Genomic DNA, 20,817 nt, shown 5'->3' with positions numbered 1-20,817 from the left:
CTCAACTAATAATGCTGTTCAGTTTTTGCAGTTGTGGTTTTGTTGTTTATAGTTTATTTTATTTCTACAGGAGGAGAGTAAAAGGTGGACAGTGCGACTAGATATTTCTGCCCCTCAGGTGATCTTTCCTGATGATTTCAAATTCAAGAATCCTGTGTTAGTTGTTGTGGATCTAGGGAGAATGCTGTTGACAAATACCCAAGGTATGATATAAATGTGAAGACATACCCTGCATGGGTTGATCTGTCTATGCTTAACGTAGTAAACGAGTTTTAGGGGTGCCTGAGTGGCTCAGTAGCTTGAGCATCTGACTTGATTTCAACTCAGGTCATGATCTCTCAGGGTTGTGAGATTGAGCCCCATGTCGGGCTCCGTGCTGATTGTGGAGCTGCTTGAGATTCTCTCTCAATTTCTCTCTCTCTAAAAAAAAGGGGGCTTTTTATGACATTTTAACCCCCAAGTTCACTTGTTTCTTCTTTGATAATAGTTATATTGGGATACACTTTAAAATGGACAGTTTAGTTGTTGTTATTGATATTGACAGAATTGTGCAATTTACTGTATTATCTAATCCCAGAACATTTTCATCATTCTATGAAGACATTCCAAACCTGTCAACTGTTACTCTCCATTACCTCTTCTTCTAGACCCTGCCAACCATTATTCTTTCTATCTCTGTGGATTTGACTATTCTGAACATTTTATAAGGATGCAGTCATGCAATATACAGATTTTTGTCTCACTTTTTTCAATTAGCATAATATTTTTGAGATTTATCTATTTTGTAGCTTGTAGTAGTACTTTGTTTCTGTTTGTGGCTGAATGATATTCTTTGGTGTGAATATACCACATTTTGTTTATCCATTCATTAATTGGTGAGCATTTGGGTTGTTTCTACTTTTTGGCTACTGCAGATAATGCTGCTATGAGCATTCATGTATAGACTTTTGTATATACCTATTTTCAAAATCTTGGTCATATTTCAGTGTGGAATTGCTGGGTCATATGCTGACTTCGTGTTTAACAGTTTGAGGAACTGCCAGATTGTTTTGCAAAAGGGTGGTACCATTTTACTGTTTTACCAGCAGCGTATGGGGGTTTCAATTTCTACATCCTTGCCAACACTTGTTGTTCTCTGTCTTTTGGATTATAGCCATTTTTTTTTTTAATGAGTATGAAGTAGTATTTCATCGTGTGTGTGTGTTTTTTTTTTTTTTAAAGATTTTATTTATTTATTTGTTCATAGAGACACACACAGAGGCAGCGACACAGGCAGAGGGAGAAGCAGGCTCCATGCAGGGAGCCCGATGTGGGACTCGATCCTGGGTCTCCAGGATCACACCCCGGGCTGCAGGCGGCGCTAAACCGCTGCGCCACCAGGGCTGCCCTCATTGTGGTTTTTATTTGTATTTCTCAAGCAACATTTTGTATTTTAAAAATATTTCTCTGAACTTCATTTCAAAAATAGAGATTTACTGTATTTAGGAATATTAGGGATATTCTAAAAAGAGACTCCTGGAAGGTTATTTCATTACTGTGACTAGGTCCAAAAAGTATTTATTGTTTACCTTGAGCTGGGCAGGAAGAAAGGGGATTCATGGGGTAAAAGGTTGAGGAAGCTTATCAAATTATCTCAACCTAGAGAGAAGACCCAAAAGAGAAGAGATAGAGGATTCAAACACGAGTGGCAAAGTTTGGCGCTGTGGAGAATGTTAAAGGGAATTAGATCTGAAGGGAAGGATCTTAAGACCATGGAAAGCACCTACTTGAACTTGTAAACCATAAACATGGAACAGACGTGGGTGGCAGAAACTAGTGGTGTGATTTTGTAGTTGACTTAGCACTGAGCGGTAAAAGACTGGACTGTAGAAGTCTGTAGAAGAGAAGGGTTGAGTTGTGAATTCAGGCTGGAATGGGATGGGATGCTGAGCAGTTACTGCTTGCAAAGCACTGATCTGGCACCTGGAGTATTGTTGAGTAAGATACATGAGGCCTGAGTTCTTCTGGAACATTCTAGTGGAGGGAGCAAAATGAACACCTAGACAAATACAGGAAAAGATAAACAGACAGATGACTGTGGAGAGTGATGTAAGAATGACTGGTGAGAGCAGCTTGTGGCAGTGGTGGGGCAGTGGGTCATTTTTTCTGCTCCCTGACCTGTGTTCCTATGTCAGCAGGGTTCCATTTTTTCTGTTTTGTGTTTTGCTTTCAAAATTAATAGATAAGTTTAAAGCCAGTAAATGGTAAAATCAGAATTTTATGCATAAGAGTTTTCATCCACTTATTTTTTTAAATTGGAATGAGTTGATTCTCTTTTTCCTTAATTATTACAATAAAGGGAAGAGTAAGGAAGGAACAGACATATACTTTTAATCTTCTTTCTTATCTGCAGATGACTCCAAGAGGAAAAGTGGAGATGGGATAGCATCTGAAGAGAACCAGTTTAGTGATGATGAATATAAGACGCCTCTTGCCACACCTCCTAACACCCCACCTCCTGAGACAAGCAGTGGTAACGGAGGGAAAACACCTCCTTTTTCTGGAGTTGAATTCAGTGAAGAGCAGCTTCAGGCCCATTTAATGAGCACGAAGATGTATGAGAGGTACTCCCTGTCATTTATGGACCTCCAGATCATGGTTGGACGAGTGAAGGACAATTGGAAGCATGTCCAGGATATTGATGTGGGACCAACCCACGTGGTTGAGAAATTCAATGTTCACCTGCAATTAGAACGTCGATTGATTTATACATCAGATCCCAAGTACCCTGGAGCTGTGCTCTCAGGCAATTTACCAGACTTGAAAATCCACATCAATGAAGATAAAATATCTGCTCTAAAAAATTGCTTTGCTCTCCTGACTACCCCAGAAATGAAGACTTCAGACACTCAGTTTAAAGAGAAGATTTTTCCCCAAGGAGGGCAACGGGGAAGTTTGCAAGACTCAGTAATGAATTTAACCCAGAGCTTTGTGATGTTGGAGCAGCACACCCGGGAGGTTCTGGTAGAGTCGCAGCTCCTCCTGGCTGAATTTAAGGTGAACTGCATGCAGCTTGGAGTGGAGAGCAATGGCCGGTACATTTCCGTGCTCAAAGTGTTTGGGACCAATGCTCACTTTGTGAAGAGGCCTTACGACGTTGAGGTCTCCCTGACCGTTCATGGCTTGCTCCTGGTGGACACAATGCAGACGTACGGTGCTGATTTTGACCTTTTGATGGCTTCACATAAGAACTTGAGCTTTGATATTCCAACTGGAAGCCTCCGGGATAGCAGGGCCCAGTCTCCCGTCTCTGGATCCAATGCAGCCCATCCCACTAATGCTGCCACACTAAATGACCCATCAGCTACTGGTGTTTCGCTTGACAAAATTCTCACCAAAGAACAGGAGTCCCTCATTAAACTGGAATATCAGTTTGTGAGTTCAGAGTGCCCGTCGATGAATTTGGACAGCACTCTTCAGGTGATTTCATTACAGGTGAATAATCTGGATATTATCCTAAACCCGGAGACAATTGTGGAACTGATTGGTTTTCTTCAAAAATCTTTTCCTAAGGAAAAAGATGATTTGAGTCCTCAGCCTTTAATGACTGATTTTGAAAGAAGCTTTAGGGAAGAAGGAGCTTACCAGTCTACATATGAACAGAACACTGAGGTTGCAGTGGAAATCCACAGGCTTAATTTACTGCTACTTCGGACGGTGGGAATGGCAAATGGCGAGAAATACGGCAGAAAAATTGCAACTGCAAGTATTGGCGGCACGAAAGTTAATGTCTCAATGGGTAGCACATTTGACATGAATGGTTCTCTGGGCTGTTTGCAGCTTATGGATTTGACACAAGATAATGTTAAGAACCAGTATGTTGTCAGCATTGGGAATTCCATAGGCTATGAAAATATCGTTAGTGATATTGGGTACTTTGAATCTGTCTTTGTTAGACTGGAAGATGTAGCCCTCAGCGAAGCTTTGAGTTTCACGTTTGTTGAGAAATCTAAGCAGGAGTGTTTTCTCAACCTGAAGATGGCTTCCTTGCATTATAACCACTCTGCTAAATTTTTGAAGGAGTTGACCCTGTCCATGGATGAGCTGGAAGAAAATTTTCGAAGTATGTTGAAAAGCGCAGCTACCAAAGTCACTACAGTACTAGCTACCAAGACGGCGGAGTACAGTGAGATGGTATCACTCTTTGAAACTCCAAGGAAGGCCCGGGAATCCTTTATCTTAGAAGAAAATGAAATGTATGGGTTTGGCCTCGCTGGGTCTCATTCCGACACCGTAAAGCTAATCTTGAACATAAATATTGAATCCCCTGTTGTTTCTATCCCTCGGAAGCCTGGGAGTCCTGAGTTGTTGGTGGGACACTTGGGACAAATATTCATCCAGAATTTTGTGTCAGGAGATGATGAATCCAGAAGTGACCGTCTGCGGGTAGAAATTAAAGACATTAAGTTATATTCTTTGAATTGCACCCAATTGGCAGGCAGAGAGGGTCCTGGATCCGAAGCAAGCCGGGTGTTTTGTTCTTCTGGGTCTGTCAGTGCCAGTAGTCAGGAGGAAGCTCAATTTACCCGACATGATTTCTTTGAATCTTTGCACAGAGGTCAAGGTGAGGAGCGCAAATCTTTTGTCTCATTTTGTCTAAAGATTCCAAGCCCAGTGCATGTGGTACTTTGCTTAAAACAACAACAACAACAACAACAACAACAACAAAAAAAAAAAAAACAACCAAAAAAAACCCAACCAACCAAACAAAACAACAAAAACCTTTTCTTTTAGAATTGTCCCCAGTGAGTATTTAAGAAATCAAAATAGAATTTTATTTTATTTTTTTCAAAATAGAATTTTAATAGAATGCTTCATACCAGGTTGGTATGTTTTCAGTTTTTCCCATTGGATACCATATTTGGCAAAATAAGAATTTTTTCTTTTTTTTTAAGGTTGTCCCCTTTAACACTGGATGAGTGCCCATTTACAGGAATGCTTTAGAGGGTGGAGTCTGTCAGAGTATTATTTACTTTAGTCAAATACATCTGATTTTTTTCAGTTCTAAGCTGTAGATCTTTGCTAGTTAGATATTATAGTCCAAGATAGCTGGAGGGATTGAAAGTGGAATACAAAATTTAGTCTGTGGATGTTACATTTTCCTAACAGTTTTCTACCATCTTCTGTAATGGATTGGTTCAGGGTCTGGGGATAAGATGCCTATATTTGTGTTCTTGATCTGATCTGCTAAAAACCAAACAGTTCAATCTATTAGTCTTGGCATCCATGAACATCAGGTGAGCCCTAAAGCCTGGCTTTACTTACTGGTGAAGAAATTCATGTCTTTGAGAATTTCTTCATTTGTGGTTCTCAGGTGTTAATTTACCTGTTCACTTACATCCTACCTAAAGATTGCTTTCTCTGCTTGGGATAAAAGGTGTTCACTTAGAACCTGGTAGTGTTCTTGATTTTGATGTAGGCCCAGTAGGAGGAGGGATCAATCTGTACTTGAAAGCTGGGTAGGGATGAGCAGTTTGCTTTGGAAAATGCTGGCATGGGAGGCTAAGGGAAGCTTAGAGACCTGGTCTGGATTAATATTCATCGCATTGTACTTTGAAGCCACGAAATAGAGCATATTGTTTCTTTTTGTGTATGAATTTATGTTGTACCTGTGTTTGCTATGAGTTTTGGTCTTGGTCTTGCTATGAGTTTGCACTCAATCATAGACAAGGCTGTCTTGCTCTAATGGTAACTCACAGACTATTTTATCCACCCTACACTTCATCAGCAACAGTGTAATAAGTATTAGTATTTCCAATCTGTCCTTTTTCTCTGTGTCATGCCAGCTTTTCATATCCTGAACAACACCACCATTCAGTTTAAACTGGAGAAGATCCCTATAGAGAGAGAATCTGAATTGACTTTCTCCCTCAGTCCAGATGACCTGGGAACTTCTAGCATCATGAAGATCGAGGGGAAATTTGTCAACCCAGTTCAGGTAAACACCTGTTGATTTTCATGTCTGGGCACTTGAATTCCTATATTTATATTTATACCACATTGATGTGTCCATATATTGTTATATAGTTGTATATATAAAATGTTAGAAGGAGAATATGTAAATTCAAAGAGATGTTGTGACTGCCTATTATTGTCGATAACTTGTTCCGTGAAAGTGGCGCCTTTTCATTGTGTGCTTTCATCGCTGTGGAGTCAGTCTTGTTGGCCACCTTCATGTGGAGGAACAGTGAGTTCTATAGAAGGAGGAGGCAGTTCTTTTATTTCATGGCCATTCAAAAACAGAGTTACTGCTTAAAAAAATCAGAGCCTGTCTTTCCCAGGAGGATATAGTTCTTGTCACTCTTTTGACATACTTGGCTCAGCCTATGAAACAATCTGATTATTTGAGCTGTTGACAGATCCTCTCAAGGGAGAATTAGTTGTGCCCTCTTTGAAATGAAATGGGCCAGGATAGGGATTTCTGTGTGTGTGTGTGTGTGTGTGTGTGTGTGTGTCTGCACATGCGCTTGTGTATGGTGAGTACGCCTGTGTTTGTGGTGAGTATATGTGTATACAACCGTCATCCCTTTTCCTTCAGAAGTGTCCGTTTTCCTGCTTTCACAAGGATGAGAGCAAAGAGCGTATTGTTATAAAACAGCAGGGACAGGCAGGATCTTAGGACAGTGGACCCCAGCCTTGGGCAGTACTTGGTCACTAGTCTGTATCTGGCAGTTGCTCTAGAGTAACTCAGGAGTGCTGTTCACAGAATGTGTGTACCTTTTGACATCAGTAGTTCCTGGATATGAGTCCTGGGTGAGGGAACTTTCCCCAAAGCTTTCCTATCTTGGCCAAATTTTTGCATAACCAGTAGTGGCTACTAGACTGACATTTTCATCTGAAATCTATTTTTTAACATGAATTCTTTTTTTTTTTTTTTTTTTTTTTAAGATTTTATCTATTCATGAGAGACAGAGAGAGAGAGACAGAGCAGAGGGAGAAGCAGGCTCCATGCAGGGAGTCTGATGTGGGACTCGATCCCGGGACTCCAAGATCATACCCTGGGCAGAAAGTGGTGTTAAACCATTGACACCTGGGCTGCCCTATAACATGAATTCTGTTGGATCATGTTGACTTAATGTTCTTATGGTTACCATTCATTTACTGTGATTTTTGATGAAAATCTTCTAAAAATGATTGTAAATCAGTCTAAGTTATTATTTAATAATTCATAATTTTAATAATTTAAAAATACTTTATTATGAAAAATTTAAAGCATACAGTCGAATAGTTTAATGAACTTCACGTACCCATCATTTAGATGCAGCAGTTATCAGTATTTTGCCACATTTGTCTCATTTCTCTCTCTCTCTCTTTTTTATTTTTTAGGTGGGGATAGGGTAGGGAGGGGAAGACGGAGAAAGAAAATCTCAAGCAGGCTCCACACCCAGTGCAGAGTCTGATTTGGGGCTTAATCTTATGACCCTGAGATCATGACCTGAACTGAAATCAAGAGTCAGACGCTCAGCTGACTGAGCCACCCAAGTACCCCTTTTGGTGAACTATTTTTAAGGCAAATCCCAGAGTCATACCATTTTTATTGCTATATATTTAGAATGTATCTCTGTAGTCAACGTGCATTTTCTTACATAACTAAAATGGTATTATTATGTCCAAATGAGGATTCCTTGGTTAACATAACAAATTTTAATCCATTTTCAGATTTCAGAGACATTTTTGATTACTTGAAAAAAAAAGGTCTTTTCACTTTTGCTTTGTTTCATTCAGGATCCAAATGAGACCTGTACATTGTGTTTGTGTGATATGTTGTGTGGGTCTTGGTTTAGCTTCCCTCTCGTTTTCTTCCCCACACTATTACTGCATTGTGACAAGTAGGTGAGTTGTCCTGTAGGTTGTCCCACAGTCTGGCTCTGGCTGTTTGTTTATGGCGTCACTCAATTTGTTCTCTGTAATACTGTACCTTAATACTGTACCTTAACTCTACAGGTTTAACTGGATTCAGGTTCCTTTTTTTCTTGGCTAGGACACTTCAGCAGTGGGGTTGGGTCCTCCTATTGCATTATGTCAAGAGGCACGTAATGCTTGGTTGTCTCTGGGTTAGTGATGCTGAGATTGATGATTTTGTGCAGGTCTGGAGATCTGGATCCGTCCACTGTAACATTCCCCTCCAGTCCTTCATAGAAGGGCTTATTCCACGGGTGGCCTCTGATGGTACACGTTAGTTCAGTAGGGGCTTAGAACAGGCACTTTTCAACTCTGCCATTTCTATATTTGTTTGGAATTTCTCTGTTAAAAAATTGCCTATGAATATATAAAAAACTTGTGTGAAAATGTTTTTAATAAGTTATAATCAAAAACAAAATATAAGGGGAGAGGAAACATAAGTGATCATGGCTTTTTGTTATTATGATTATGAAGCACTTTTTTTTTTTTTTTTAAGATTTTATTTATTTATTCCTTGAGAGACACACACAGAGAGAGGCAGAGACACAGGCAGAGGGAGAAGCAGGCTCCACACAGGGAGTCTGACATGGGACTTGATCCCAGGTCTCCAGGATCCCACCCCAGGCTGAAGGCAGCGCTAAACCGCTGAGCCACCAGGGGCTGCCCACAAAGCACTTTGTTTAGCTGAACTAAACAAAGGTTGTTAGGCTAATTGGTGGTGATCAGCGAGTTTTAGAACCGCGAGTCTTGGGATCCCTGGGTGGCGCAGCGGTTTGGCGCCTGCCTTTGGCCCAGGGCGCGATCCTGGAGACCCGGGATCGAATCCCACATCAGGCTCCCGGTGCATGGAGCCTGCTTCTCCCTCTGCCTGTGTCTCTGCCTCTCTCTCTCTCTCTCTCTGTGACTATCATAAATAAAAAATAAATAAATAAATAAATAAATAAAAATTAAAAAAAAAAAGAACCGCGAGTCTTGTTTCTCTGTCCTGTGGTATCACCACATTAGACTTTTGGCAGTGTCCTTGTCAGTATTTGCAGTTGTTTTTGTGGGTTAGAAAGAGTGATTTTACAGATTCAGGCCTATAGTCAACAGTACTTATTGAACATTGTGTAAAGATTATTTTGTGAGGTGCTGGGGGAAGCAGGAGGGGAGGGCCTTATCAGTAGACATGGGTCATGACAGGTTAAGGACAGAAAAGGAACAGAAGGGATAGTCCTGCAGTCAACTAATTTATAACATCGTGGGGAAACCCATAAACATCAACTTTGGAAATTTGTGGGCAGGTGCATTTGAATGCAATTAATAATTGGTAGTGGGATAACTGAATTTCTCTCTTTGACTGCAGGTGGTGTTAGCAAAGCACGTGTATGAGCAGGTTTTACAAACGCTGGACAATCTTGTGTATAGTGAAGATCTGAATAAGTTTCCGGCCAGTGCAACCTCCTTACCTTGCCCTAATTCTCCTCTGCCTTCCCTCAGTACCTGTGGAGAACCTTCTATTGAAAGGAAGGAGAATGGATTGTTCAGCCACTCCAGCCTTTCTAACTCTTCTCAAAAGTCCTTGTCTCTGAAGGAAGTCAGATCTTTTACCCAGATTCAAGCCAACTTTTGTATATCAGAGCTTCAAGTCCAGCTAAGTGGAGATCTGACTTTGGGGGCCCAGGGTCTTGTGAGCTTAAAGTTTCAGGATTTTGAGGTGGAATTCAGTAAAGACCATCCTCAGACTTTATCTATTCAGATTGCCCTGCGCTCTCTGCTGATGGAAGACTTACTGGAGAAAAATCCAGATTCTAAATATAAAAACCTGATGGTGTCTCGGGGAGCCCCTAAGCCATCTAGTTTAGCACAAAAAGAATATCTTTCTCAGTCTTGTCCTTCAGTATCCAATGTGGAGTATCCTGACATGCCTCGGTCTCTCCCTTCCCACATGGAAGAGGCTCCTAATGTCTTCCAGCTGTATCAAAGACCCACCTCAGCATCCCGGAAGAAGCAAAAGGAAGTCCAAGACAAGGACTGTCCCTTGACCCCACCTCCTTCACCAACAGTAGATGAGCCCAAGATACTTGCTGGAAAGAGTAAATTTGATGATTCCTTGGTACATATCAATGTATTCTTGGTGGATAAGAAACATCCAGAATTCACTTCCAGTTATAATCGAGTTAACCGGAACATTGATGTTGATTTTAACTGCCTGGATGTGCTGATCACACTACAAACCTGGGTCGTGATACTAGATTTTTTTGGAATTGGTTCCACTGCCGACAACCATGCAATGAAGGTGCTGCCTGAGGACGTTCTACAAAATGTGAAGTCAGAATCAAACACTCTCTTAGAGTCTGAACTTCAGGATCCAGTTAACACTAAGCTGGATCTCAAGGTATCATTTCCCTTGTTCATTCACCCTAAGAAATAGATCTTATTGACAGGGGAGCTATATATAGTCTTCCGGATGTCTGTTAATATTTTAGGTAAGGTTTTAGCATAAATCCCATCTGGAGGCAAGAAAAATAAATGGTTTAGGTAACCGTCCACTTTTCCTTTCGGTCCTGCAGTTTGGTGGAATGCCTTATTTTCTTGAAGCCTCAGTTTGCTGGTCTTCCATCATCCAGTTAATTAAGATAACTAAATGGGGGTAATGTATGTAAAGTACCTAGCTGAGTGTCTGGGATGTAGTAGCTATTCTAGAATGTGGCTTTGATCCTCTCTCCCTGCTCACTTAGAACATTGTTGGCTTTCACTGAGGCAACAGGACAGTCATTGAGAATGAAGTCTCAGGTCAGACTGCCTGGGTTTGAATCCTGGCACTTTTGCTGTAACCTGTGGCTGTGTGGCCTTGGGCACAATTTTTAACTTCTTTCTCTCTCAGTTTTCTCATCGATGAAATGGAGGTGTTGAGTGGTGCCTCCATCATTGGAATGTTGCAAAGATTAGGTGAGATAATTATAGGAGGGGAGCCTTTTGCGCAGTGCTTGGCAGGAAGTGAGCATTCAGCGATTGATAGCTTTTATAGCTTTGCTATTATGTGGATTACCAGACTTACAATTGTCCTTGATGCTCTTATTGTAAATGTTTAAAAACATTTAAAGATAGAATTTGATTTTAAGTTTATATTCTGTTCTGTATGCTTAGCACAGTAAGATGTGTAAGCAGCAGCTCAACTCACTGTTTGGGGGCATGTCATCGAAGTTCTTTATCTACTTGTCTTAGCAAATGCGGACTTGCACTTGCTGCTGGGGAACAGTCAGGGAGGAGAGTCATGTTTAATCCAGTTGCTGTCTTCTTTCCTTAGCTGGCAAGAGGCTGCATTCCTCTAGAAATGGAAGAGCTTTCGGGGCAGAGTTGGGCATGCATCAGTGTCACCTCTCCCATCTCTGTTTGTGGATGAGTGCCTCTGCGGCACTCTGAGACCTCTGGAACCTTGTTTAGCCAGATGAATGGCAACTGGAGAGGCTTCAGTCATTGTTTTGGACCTCATGTGTTTGTAGCTGTGACTTTCATCCTGGGGTACCAGTCATGAATGGCCTCAGGAACCCTTTGGTGTTGGGTGTGGAAGAGCTCCAGAGGCCTTTGCACAGATACATGTAGCTGGCTTCACACAAGAACACCACCAGATAATGCCCTTCGGCAATGGGCTATTGTAGAATAAGAATTTTTGAAAACATTTTTGTTGTGAAAAATTTCAAACATAACACAAATAGAATAGTTTAATGAACTTCCATTTACTCTGTTCCTTTAAGATTCATCACATTTACTTTATTCCTTTTTTCTTTTTGCTGAAGAAAGCAGAATTCCAGATACATGATTTTACCTCTTGATGCTTCAGTATTCATTTCTAAAAAATGTGAACATGTTCTTATATACCCACATCTAACTAAATTAATGAGAATTTCTTGGTATTCTATAACACTCCTCAATCCATAATCAGATCTTTCTGATTATCTCAGAGTAGCCCTTTTACTAGTGGATTATATATAGAGAAATGAATGGTTAAGAAACTTCATGTCTTCTCTGTGATCTCTGCAATTCATTGGAATACTTCACTTTTCTGAACTGTAGTTTCTTCGTCTACAAAAGGGGGAGAATTAAATAAAATACCATGTGACTCCTTTGGTTGGGAGTTCAAGTAAGGTTCACATGTTATGTTAGCTGTCATATCTCCTAAACCTCTGTTAATTAAAGAAAACCAGTCTTCATTCCCCCCATGCCATTGGCTTGTGGAAACCTTGTGGACACAGGGTTAGTGTCCTGCAGAGTGTCCCACATTCTGGATTTTTCTTTTGGTTTCCTTTTGGTGCCATTTGACTTCTTTGATCTTCTAATTTTAGAAATGGAAGTTAGCTCTAGAGGCTTCCTCAGATTCAGGTTCACCTTTGTGTTAAGAACACCCTGTAGGTTGCGCTGGGTGCTTCTTGTTGAGTCATGCCCGGGGGAATGCAACATCTGATTGTCCCACTTTTAGTGATGTTAGGATTCACGTTAAGAACAGGGTGTGGTTGGGGATCCCTGGGTGGCTTAGCAGTTTGGCGCCTGCCTTTGGCCCAGGGCGAGATCCTGGAGACCCGGGATCGAATCCCACGTCGGGCTCCGGGTACATGGAGCCTGCTTCTCCCTCTGCCTGTGTCTCTGCCTCTCTCTCTCTCTCCCTGTGACTATCATAAATAAAAATTAAAAAAAGAAAAAAACAGGGTGTGGTTGTGACAGCTGGATTCCTCTAATCAAAGCGTTTTTAGCCTCACTATTTGTTATTTGGGTGATTACGTAAGTGACTAGAAGCTTTCTGTTTCCCTCTTTCATAATAATCTCGTTTCCTTGAGACTTGTGTGTCTGTTAGGAAGCTTTCTGCGGTCTCCAAGGCCACTGCACCTACAATAATCCCCTCCTTTTTTCTCTGCCTTCCTCTACAAATGTTCTTCCCTCTTCTTTTCTTCTTCTTATTTTCTTTCTTCCTTCCCCCGTCTTTTTTCCTCCTTATTGTGGATTCATCAAACTTTAACTGAGCACCTGCTTAGTGGCAGGCACTGAAAATACAGGGGTGAGTCTGGTACTTGGAAGCAATGAATGTGAATTGAGGTCCCATCTTTTCGACTTTTCACCTTCCTTCTCTCCGACTGCTCCCTTATCCCCACTGATGACGCTAAGGTACCTGTCTCAATGCATCCTATATATAGAAGTCCTTTGATATTTGAAATGGCAGTGTTACAATACAGGATTTGTTACAAGGATTGTGGTTCCTAAGACAGGATTTTGGTGTTCCTATTTCTGTGTATCCCTTGAAAAGAAAATCTTTGATGGTAGTTCCTAGGTGAAGTCCCAGTTGGTCACCAGAGACTTCTATTAAATATTTGTCTAGTCAGTAAACAGAATTCTAAGTCATATTTATCATTTTGCTTGGATGGATTTCTTAAGGTAAGACATAAAGAATCTCTATGAGTAATTACAGAATAATGCAATATTAAAAACAGATGCAAAAGTGAGAAAAATTGTTTTATAATATAACATGTTTCACTAACGAAGTGTAGATGAGGTGAGCACAGAGACGACACCAGAGGCCCAGGGTTTTAGGCTGTTCAGTTGAGCCTCTTTCTCATCAGCTTTCTCTTCGGATTATATGTGACTGAAAAAGAAAGCAAAAATGAAACTGGCATCCACAAAAGTGTTTACTTCAAATTTGCTGAGCCTTTCTGTATCTTCCTCAATTTGTTTCTGTTTGCCTGACATGTATCTTTTCTCTCCTAATAAGATCTGTCTTGCTTTATTTCCCACGTTCTTAGGTTCATTCGCTCTCTCTTGTGCTGAATAAGACCACCAGTGAGCTTGCTAAAGCAAGTGTGTCCAAATTAGTGGCACACCTGGAAATGATTGGTAAGTGGAGAGAAATCAAACTTGCAAAATCTGGTAAGAACTTGAGCCTCCTGTTCAACAAATCTAATTGTCCTCACTTGCAAAGTAAGGTGGGGGATCAGTGGCTTAGACCAAAAAGTTCTTGGTCTAGCTATGCTTGCTGATAGTGGTTCCCAGATACTGGCTTATGGATAAGAATCATGTGGACAGCTTGTTAAAAATAGAAGTGTTTGCCCACTCCCTGCCCCATCCCCAAAATGTGGTTCGTTTGGTTGGGATGGGGCGCTGGCATCTATCTTGTGTTTTTAACACACTCTGTCTAGGGTGACTATATATAATTTTTTGTCCAAATTGTGACATTTTGAGAGTGAAAAGGGACATAATTAATAATTACACCTGGGAAACCAGGGTATATATTTAATCTATTGCCATAAATAGAGCCGCCAGTAGGCGGTGTGATTTTAGGTAGGAGGACGTGGCACAGCTGGCATTCTAATAGGACTCTGCAGGTTGAAATTGTTAAACACAAGTGATCAGACACATCAAGTTCTAAGTAGTAGAGGTTTATAAAGTGTGAATAAAACACCGTTCCTTCCTTAAGGAACAGATAGTGAAATAATGGAAGATCACAGAGCTCAAATGTTGACTTTGTGATATAAACAAGAATGTCTTTTGAGGAGGGAATGACCCAGAATTGAGATTTCATGCCTGGTGTAGATTAAATTAATTTCTAAAAGCTCAGAAGAGATAGGCCTTTAAAATTGGGATAAGTTTGTCAGAGATACAAGGGTCATATATATAACAACTTAAGTTCATTGAGAGCTGAACTAGCATGGCAAATATAAACACCTAAGTCATTGCTTTGTAGAGCTAATTACGATGATAGAACTTGTTTTATGGAAGCAGCAGTTCACAGTATCACTTTTTAATATCCACACCATGTAAAGAATGATTCATCATAAGTTCACATCCTAGGTGCGCATGTCTTAACATCCTTCTTTGTTCTTTTCCACCTTCAAGGGGTTTCATTCTTGTAATAAATACCAGAGTAGTTTTAAATCTGTCTCCAGTGTCTGTCTCATTAATTGCACTTTTTATTAAATCACACTAACACCCACTTAATGTTGCCTGAATACCTGACATATCTCTGACACTTCCTCCCTGATTCTTTTATTCATAGTACAATTAATAGACCTTTTGCTATTTCACTAATTCTAATTAGTGGTCTTAATCTCAGAAAGGATCTCATTTTGTCTGTATTTAGAAATGTTTTACCCTTTGTGTATGCATTCAGTTTAATTTCTTCCCCCTTATAAAGGTTAAAGCATGATAAGCCGTTTGTTTCAACTCCCTTTGGACTTCTGCATTGAGACCATTTGAAATAATGTGGAAAATGTTTTTGATGGATGTATTGGAAAATGAAAATTTGCTTTTGACATTTAATTTGGATAAATAGTGAAAAGTCTGAGACGTGCATATCAGTTCTTGTGCCAGACATATTTAAGGTGTAGTACGAAAAAAGATACATAAGGATGTGTTCTAATTTTAACAACTCTAGATGGAGACCTGGCCTTACAGGGAAGCATTGGGAGCCTGTCCTTGAGTGACCTTACAGCCCATGGAGAATTCTACAGAGAGCGGTTCACTACAAGTGGGGAAGAAGCACTCATCTTCCAGACTTTCAAGTAAAAATACCAATTTTTCTCATTTGACATTTTGTCATATTTGTTTGCTGTTTCAAATTCTTGTTGGCTAAACAATAAAAGTTTAAAAAAAATTTTACCTTTGGGGTACCTGGGTGGCTCAGTGGTTGAGCGTCTGCCTTTATTCTCATGAATAAATAAATAAAATATAATAAATAATAAATATTGAGGGTACGAATTTAGATCAGTTTCCATTTAGTTCTCAGTGTTCTGGAATAACTTCAGCCTGAAAAAGTTGTTGATGATATGGATGTCATATTCATTTTTTTCTATATAAAGACAATCTATATTGAATCTTTTCAGTTTTAGAATTTAAAAGGCATTTTTAGGCCTTTGTAGTTTTTAAAGAATGGTTTCTTCAGAAGGCTAAAAGTGGGTTTTCAAACATCTTAGGCAGCTGTTAGAAAATATAGATATCCAGCTCTGCCCCCGGATTTTCTGCTCTAGGGAAGTGCTCAGTCTTTTTTTTTTTTAAAGATTTGCTAAAGTGATTCTCATGTTTAACTAGAGCTGAGAAAAACTGTCCCCAAAGATATCTGAGAACTTTTTCTTTCATTTTTAGGGGGAGTATATCATAGTCTACTGAGAATGTAGATTGATGTGTTTATATTACTATCTACCACAGTGGTGTAATTTTATGATAAATGAGATAATTTTTTAAAAAATATTTTTTATTTATTTATTCATGACAGACACACAGAGAGAGGCAGAGACACAGGCAGGGGGAGACTCAGGCTCCATGCAGGGAGCTGGACGTGGGACTCGATCCTGGGTCTCCAGGATCACACCCTGTGCTGAAGGAGGTGCCAAACCGCTGGACCATCAGGGCTGCCCAAATGAGATAATTTTTTAAAGATTTTATTTATTTGAGAGGGAGAGAGAGCAGGAGAGCACAAGTATTGGAGAATGAGAAGCAGGCTGCCCATCCAGCAGGGAGCCCGAGTGGGGCTTCATCCTAGGAACCTGGGATCATGACCTGAGCCAACAATAGCTACTTAACTGAGCCACTCAGGTGCCCTGATAAATGAGATAATTAATAATTAATATATAATTAATATAAAATGAGATAATTCCTATCTACCTGGCACACAATAGGTGCTTAAGCAACTCTGAGTTTCTTTCCCCTGTGACTGTGTCCCATATAATTTACTATTATGATACCATGTCCTTTAAAATGAAAACCCATCATAAAAGTTTCCTAATTTTGACTTGGAATGTAGATGCTAAACCTCTTTGGCCTACATTGCCCTGAAGTAAAAAGAAGACTTCTTTCTACCTCCAGGAGACAGTTTTCCGTAGAAACATTGATTCTGTTGCCTAATGTTCTCCACCCATTGGTTCATGGACTTATTTTTGTCCTCTTTTGAATCCCATGTTGTTACAGTCTTTGAGTGATTCTTCACTTTTCCCTAAAGGCAGGGAAAGAGGCATGAGTCACAGGTGGCTTCTGTGTGAGTTCTGGAATCGAGAGGGAGTCTAGGGGCGCCTGGGTGGCTCAGTTGATTAAGCATCTGTTTTCGGCTTTAGTATATGATCTCAGGGTCCTGAGATTGAGCCCCAGGCTCCCTGCTCAGCTGGGAGTCTGCTGCTTCTCCCTCTCTGTCCATATCCCCTTCATTCATGCTCTCTCTCACTCTCAAATAAATAAAATCTTAAAAAAAAGGGGGGGGGGGAATCTAGCACCAGGACTGCCCGTCTGTTCATAGCCATAGCCATCACACCAGACTTTATTTAACATGGTTGCCACAGCTTAGAGAAGGAGTTAAGTATTGGAGTTCACTTTGTCCAACCTGAGTGTGGATTTGCATTTCAAAAGCTAAAGCTGTTTTCTAGGGAAACCCCTAAATGAGCCTGTTTTCTTCCAATGCTGACTGGTATCTGGCTCCCAAATCATACTTCTGCGCTTATTCCCAGATACGGCCGGCCTGACCCTCTGCTCCGGAGAGAACACGATGTCCGAGTGAGCCTCCAGATGGCGTCCGTGCAGTATGTCCACACACAGCGCTTTCAGGCAGAGGTGGTGGCCTTCATTCAGCATTTCACTCAGCTGCAAGATGTCTTAGGGCGCCAGCGAGCTGCTATCGAGGGGCAGACGGTAGGAAGGCTCATTACCCTGGGTTGCTTTTCTGATTTTATCCATAGAACTTTTAAGCCTCTAGAGAAAAGTCTGGAAAACTTCACTGCAAAAGGGAAAGGTCTTTAGGTACTTACCTGCTTGCTAGTGTGGTCCATGTAGCCGACTACCTGCAGGAGTCCTACCGTAATTAGAGAGCTTACATCCCTTCTTCATTGTGTTGTGTTTTAATGGCCTTTAAGGTTTAGCTTTAGCTTCCTCTAAAGAAGATAGATGAAGTTGGTGGCTAACACTTTTGGTCCCTTTTGGTATTTTAGTGGAGATACTTCTCTTCGAAAATGTTTCCAAAGAACATACCGATTATATAAAGAGAGTTTTTTCCAAATAGATTCACAGTTTCTAACTTCTTCATTCGTGGGTCTCTTAGTGTTTTGGAAATATTTCCATGGCACGTCCTTAGCCAAAAGACACACCTCAAGGTCTTTCCATTTAAAAAATAGTTCAGTCTAAACAACTTGGGCAGTACATGTGTCCTAACGACTCAGTAGCTCTTTAAAAAAATGACACAGAAGTGAAAGACTTGTATTTTTATTTCATTTGTAAATAAATTACTTGCTAATAGGGACGTAAGTGCCCCTTGGCACTGTACAGCTTCTCAGAATTGGGACCAGGCTGGACACGGCAGCCCTCATTTCCTGTCCCACATTCATTGTCTCATGGCACTGGCTTTTTCAGCAACTGCTGGAGACCTGGCTTCACGAAGATGTAACATGAAAGGAATATAGCGTGATCTAACATTGAACGTGAACTATCTCAGTCTAGTATATGCATTGTCCGACAGATGATATATTTGCCCCCCAAATTTAAAATGTCCTGACAGCACACATGTGAGTGTGTGGCGGTGTCTTCTGGTGTCTTCACAGAGTTTGGGAACCATAGAAAATGTTTACGGCATAGTCCTTTGTAAGACTTATTTTTAAGCTTCATTAGGTAAAAGATTATAATTAAATTGATAACAGTCTTTAGTGACAACATTTAAAGTCTTTAATTTAAATTTTTTGAATATGTTCCATATTGATTTAGTACAGAATCAAAGTAAAAGGACATTTGATGAAAAGTTTCCTTCTCAATTACTTTTCCTTAACCAGCCAGTTTCTCTCTATGGAGGTAATCATGTTACTAGTTTCCTGTGTATCTTTGAGAGAATGTATTTTTTTAAAAATATAAAAGCACAGGGGCACCTGGGTGGCTCAGTTGGTTAGGCCTCTGACTTTTGATCTCAGCTCAGGGCTTGATCTCAGGGTTGTAGGTTCAAGCCCTCATTGGGCTCCACACTGGGCGTGGAGCCTACTTAGTTGAGAAAAAATATACATATATATGTATAAATATGTACTTATTTATAAAAGCAGAGTCAAATTATAAGGAATGTGGGAAAAGAGGATCTTACTGTGTCCTAGTATCCCAGGTATGTTTTAATTTGTTTTCATTGTTTTTTAAATTTCTCCCAATGCATGTTTCCATGGTTGTAATCATAGAGTATATGACCTTTTATTTTCTCTCCAGAAACTTTTAAAATAAACTTATTTGACACGTATAAAAGAGTACCTACAGCATGTCATTTTCAAAGTATGATAATAAAATGAACATATGTGAACCTACAACCAAAATAAAAATTAAAACATCGCTAAGGCTGCTGCATGTGTTCGTACCCCATCCCATCTCATTCCTGTCAACTCCTTTGGTAACTGCTCTCCAGATTTTTGGGTCTTGTGGTCCCTTAAAAAAAAGTTACCATATAATATTTTTTGCTTCATTTGTTCTGATCTTTATAAAAATGGTATTAAGCTGTGTTTAATGTTCTTTTACTTGCTTCCCCACCCCCATTTTCATTTAGATACATTCAGGTTGCTACATGTGATTGCCTTTCATTTAATTTCACTGTTGTAGTTTATTGCGTATAACAATAAAATAGATAAAATAGATTTATCCATTTTCCTGTTGAACATTTGGTTGTTTAGAGTGTTTTGCTGTTGTGTACTATGTCTCCTGGTGCACACGTGTTAAGAGTCTCTCTGAGCAGGATTTCTGGGCCGTGGGGTATATGCACGTTTATCTTTAAAAGACCGCGCAAGATTGTTCTCAGAAACCATTATGCACTCCCACTGGCAATGTAGAAGAATTCCTTTTAATTCATATCCTAAAGAATATTAATATCCTTTAGTTATATCTTTATTTTGGGCCAACAATGGTGTAATGGCATTATTACATTTATGTTCTACCTATGCTTTTTTGTGTTATTTTTACTTATTTTAAAAATAATTTAAAAAATTTTAATTCCACCTACCTATGCTTTTTAAAAGAAACATAAATTGAGGAATAGCATACAGTACATATAGTAATGTACCGTAAAGTGTGTTACTTTTATGCATTCACTTTTGAAAGCCAGCATGTTAACCTTTTTTCATAACCTGTTTCCATTTTGCTTTGCATTTTTCATAGCAATCCTATTTTATAACTGTATAATCCATCAAGTCAGTTTACTTAACCATTTCCTTGTTTTTTAACATTTAAATTGCTTCCAGTTTTTCATTCTTGTGAGTAATACTTCTATGAATAGCATTGTATGCCTAGGTTTTTTTTTTTTTTCTTCCATTTTTTGAATTATTTTTATAGTATTGAATTTTGTAAATGATATTGTTTGGTCAAAGTGATGAACATTTTTGTGACTCTCAGTTCAATACTTCTAATAAATGTTGTCTATTAGGATTAAGTACCCCTAAAATGATTATTTTCACCTATGCAGTTTAAGCAGCAGTTTTACTGTGAGGAATCCCTAGCAGTAGGAAATGAGACAATGTGCGTTAGTGTGTAACTGGGCTTAACTTCCTGGGTTAAGCAGAAATTAAACAGGATAGTCTTTGAAGTTTTTGTAATATCGAGTTAAGTAAGACAAGTAGATGGTAAAGGAATGATTTTCTGTTTTGAACAGTGCTAAGTGTGTGAGCTCTAAAGAAAAGCTGATTTTCTCAAGGATCTTTAATCCTAGTTGTTTAAAATACTTAGGTTTAAGATTTTGCATTACTTAGATTTATGGAGAGTGCTAAAGACCTATTTTGTTGATAAAATTGAGGCTATTTTGAAACTTAAAATTGCTTTCTCCTACTATTGTACAGGTGACAGGTAGTATCCTCTACCTGTGACTTGTAGCTGGATTTTTATTCCTGTATTTTCTGGTGTCTGTAAATAATGATCCAGTAG

At 39.7% G+C, this 20,817-nt stretch overlaps 1 protein-coding gene across 6 annotated transcripts in view; it reads left to right on the top strand.

The window, feature by feature from the left end:
* Positions 1–20,817, top strand: part of VPS13D (vacuolar protein sorting 13 homolog D) — a 237,818-nt gene that overhangs the window by 28,024 nt on the left and 188,977 nt on the right. For all 6 annotated transcript variants that reach the window (XM_041765973.1, XM_041765972.1, XM_041765971.1 and 3 more), the window contains 7 exons: positions 71–203; positions 2,393–4,603; positions 5,826–5,977; positions 9,287–10,318; positions 13,713–13,803; positions 15,341–15,467; positions 17,400–17,580. In XM_041765973.1, coding sequence (XP_041621907.1) covers positions 71–203; positions 2,393–4,603; positions 5,826–5,977; positions 9,287–10,318; positions 13,713–13,803; positions 15,341–15,467; positions 17,400–17,580 — 3,927 coding nt within the window. The remainder of the gene's footprint in view (positions 1–70; positions 204–2,392; positions 4,604–5,825; positions 5,978–9,286; positions 10,319–13,712; positions 13,804–15,340; positions 15,468–17,399; positions 17,581–20,817) is intronic.

The sequence above is a fragment of the Vulpes lagopus genome, chromosome 8 (genome assembly GCF_018345385.1).
Source record: "Vulpes lagopus strain Blue_001 chromosome 8, ASM1834538v1, whole genome shotgun sequence".
Taxonomy (NCBI): Eukaryota; Metazoa; Chordata; class Mammalia; order Carnivora; family Canidae; genus Vulpes; species Vulpes lagopus.
Note: the sequence above shows the minus strand (reverse complement) of the source record. Positions and strands in the feature narration are given on the sequence as shown.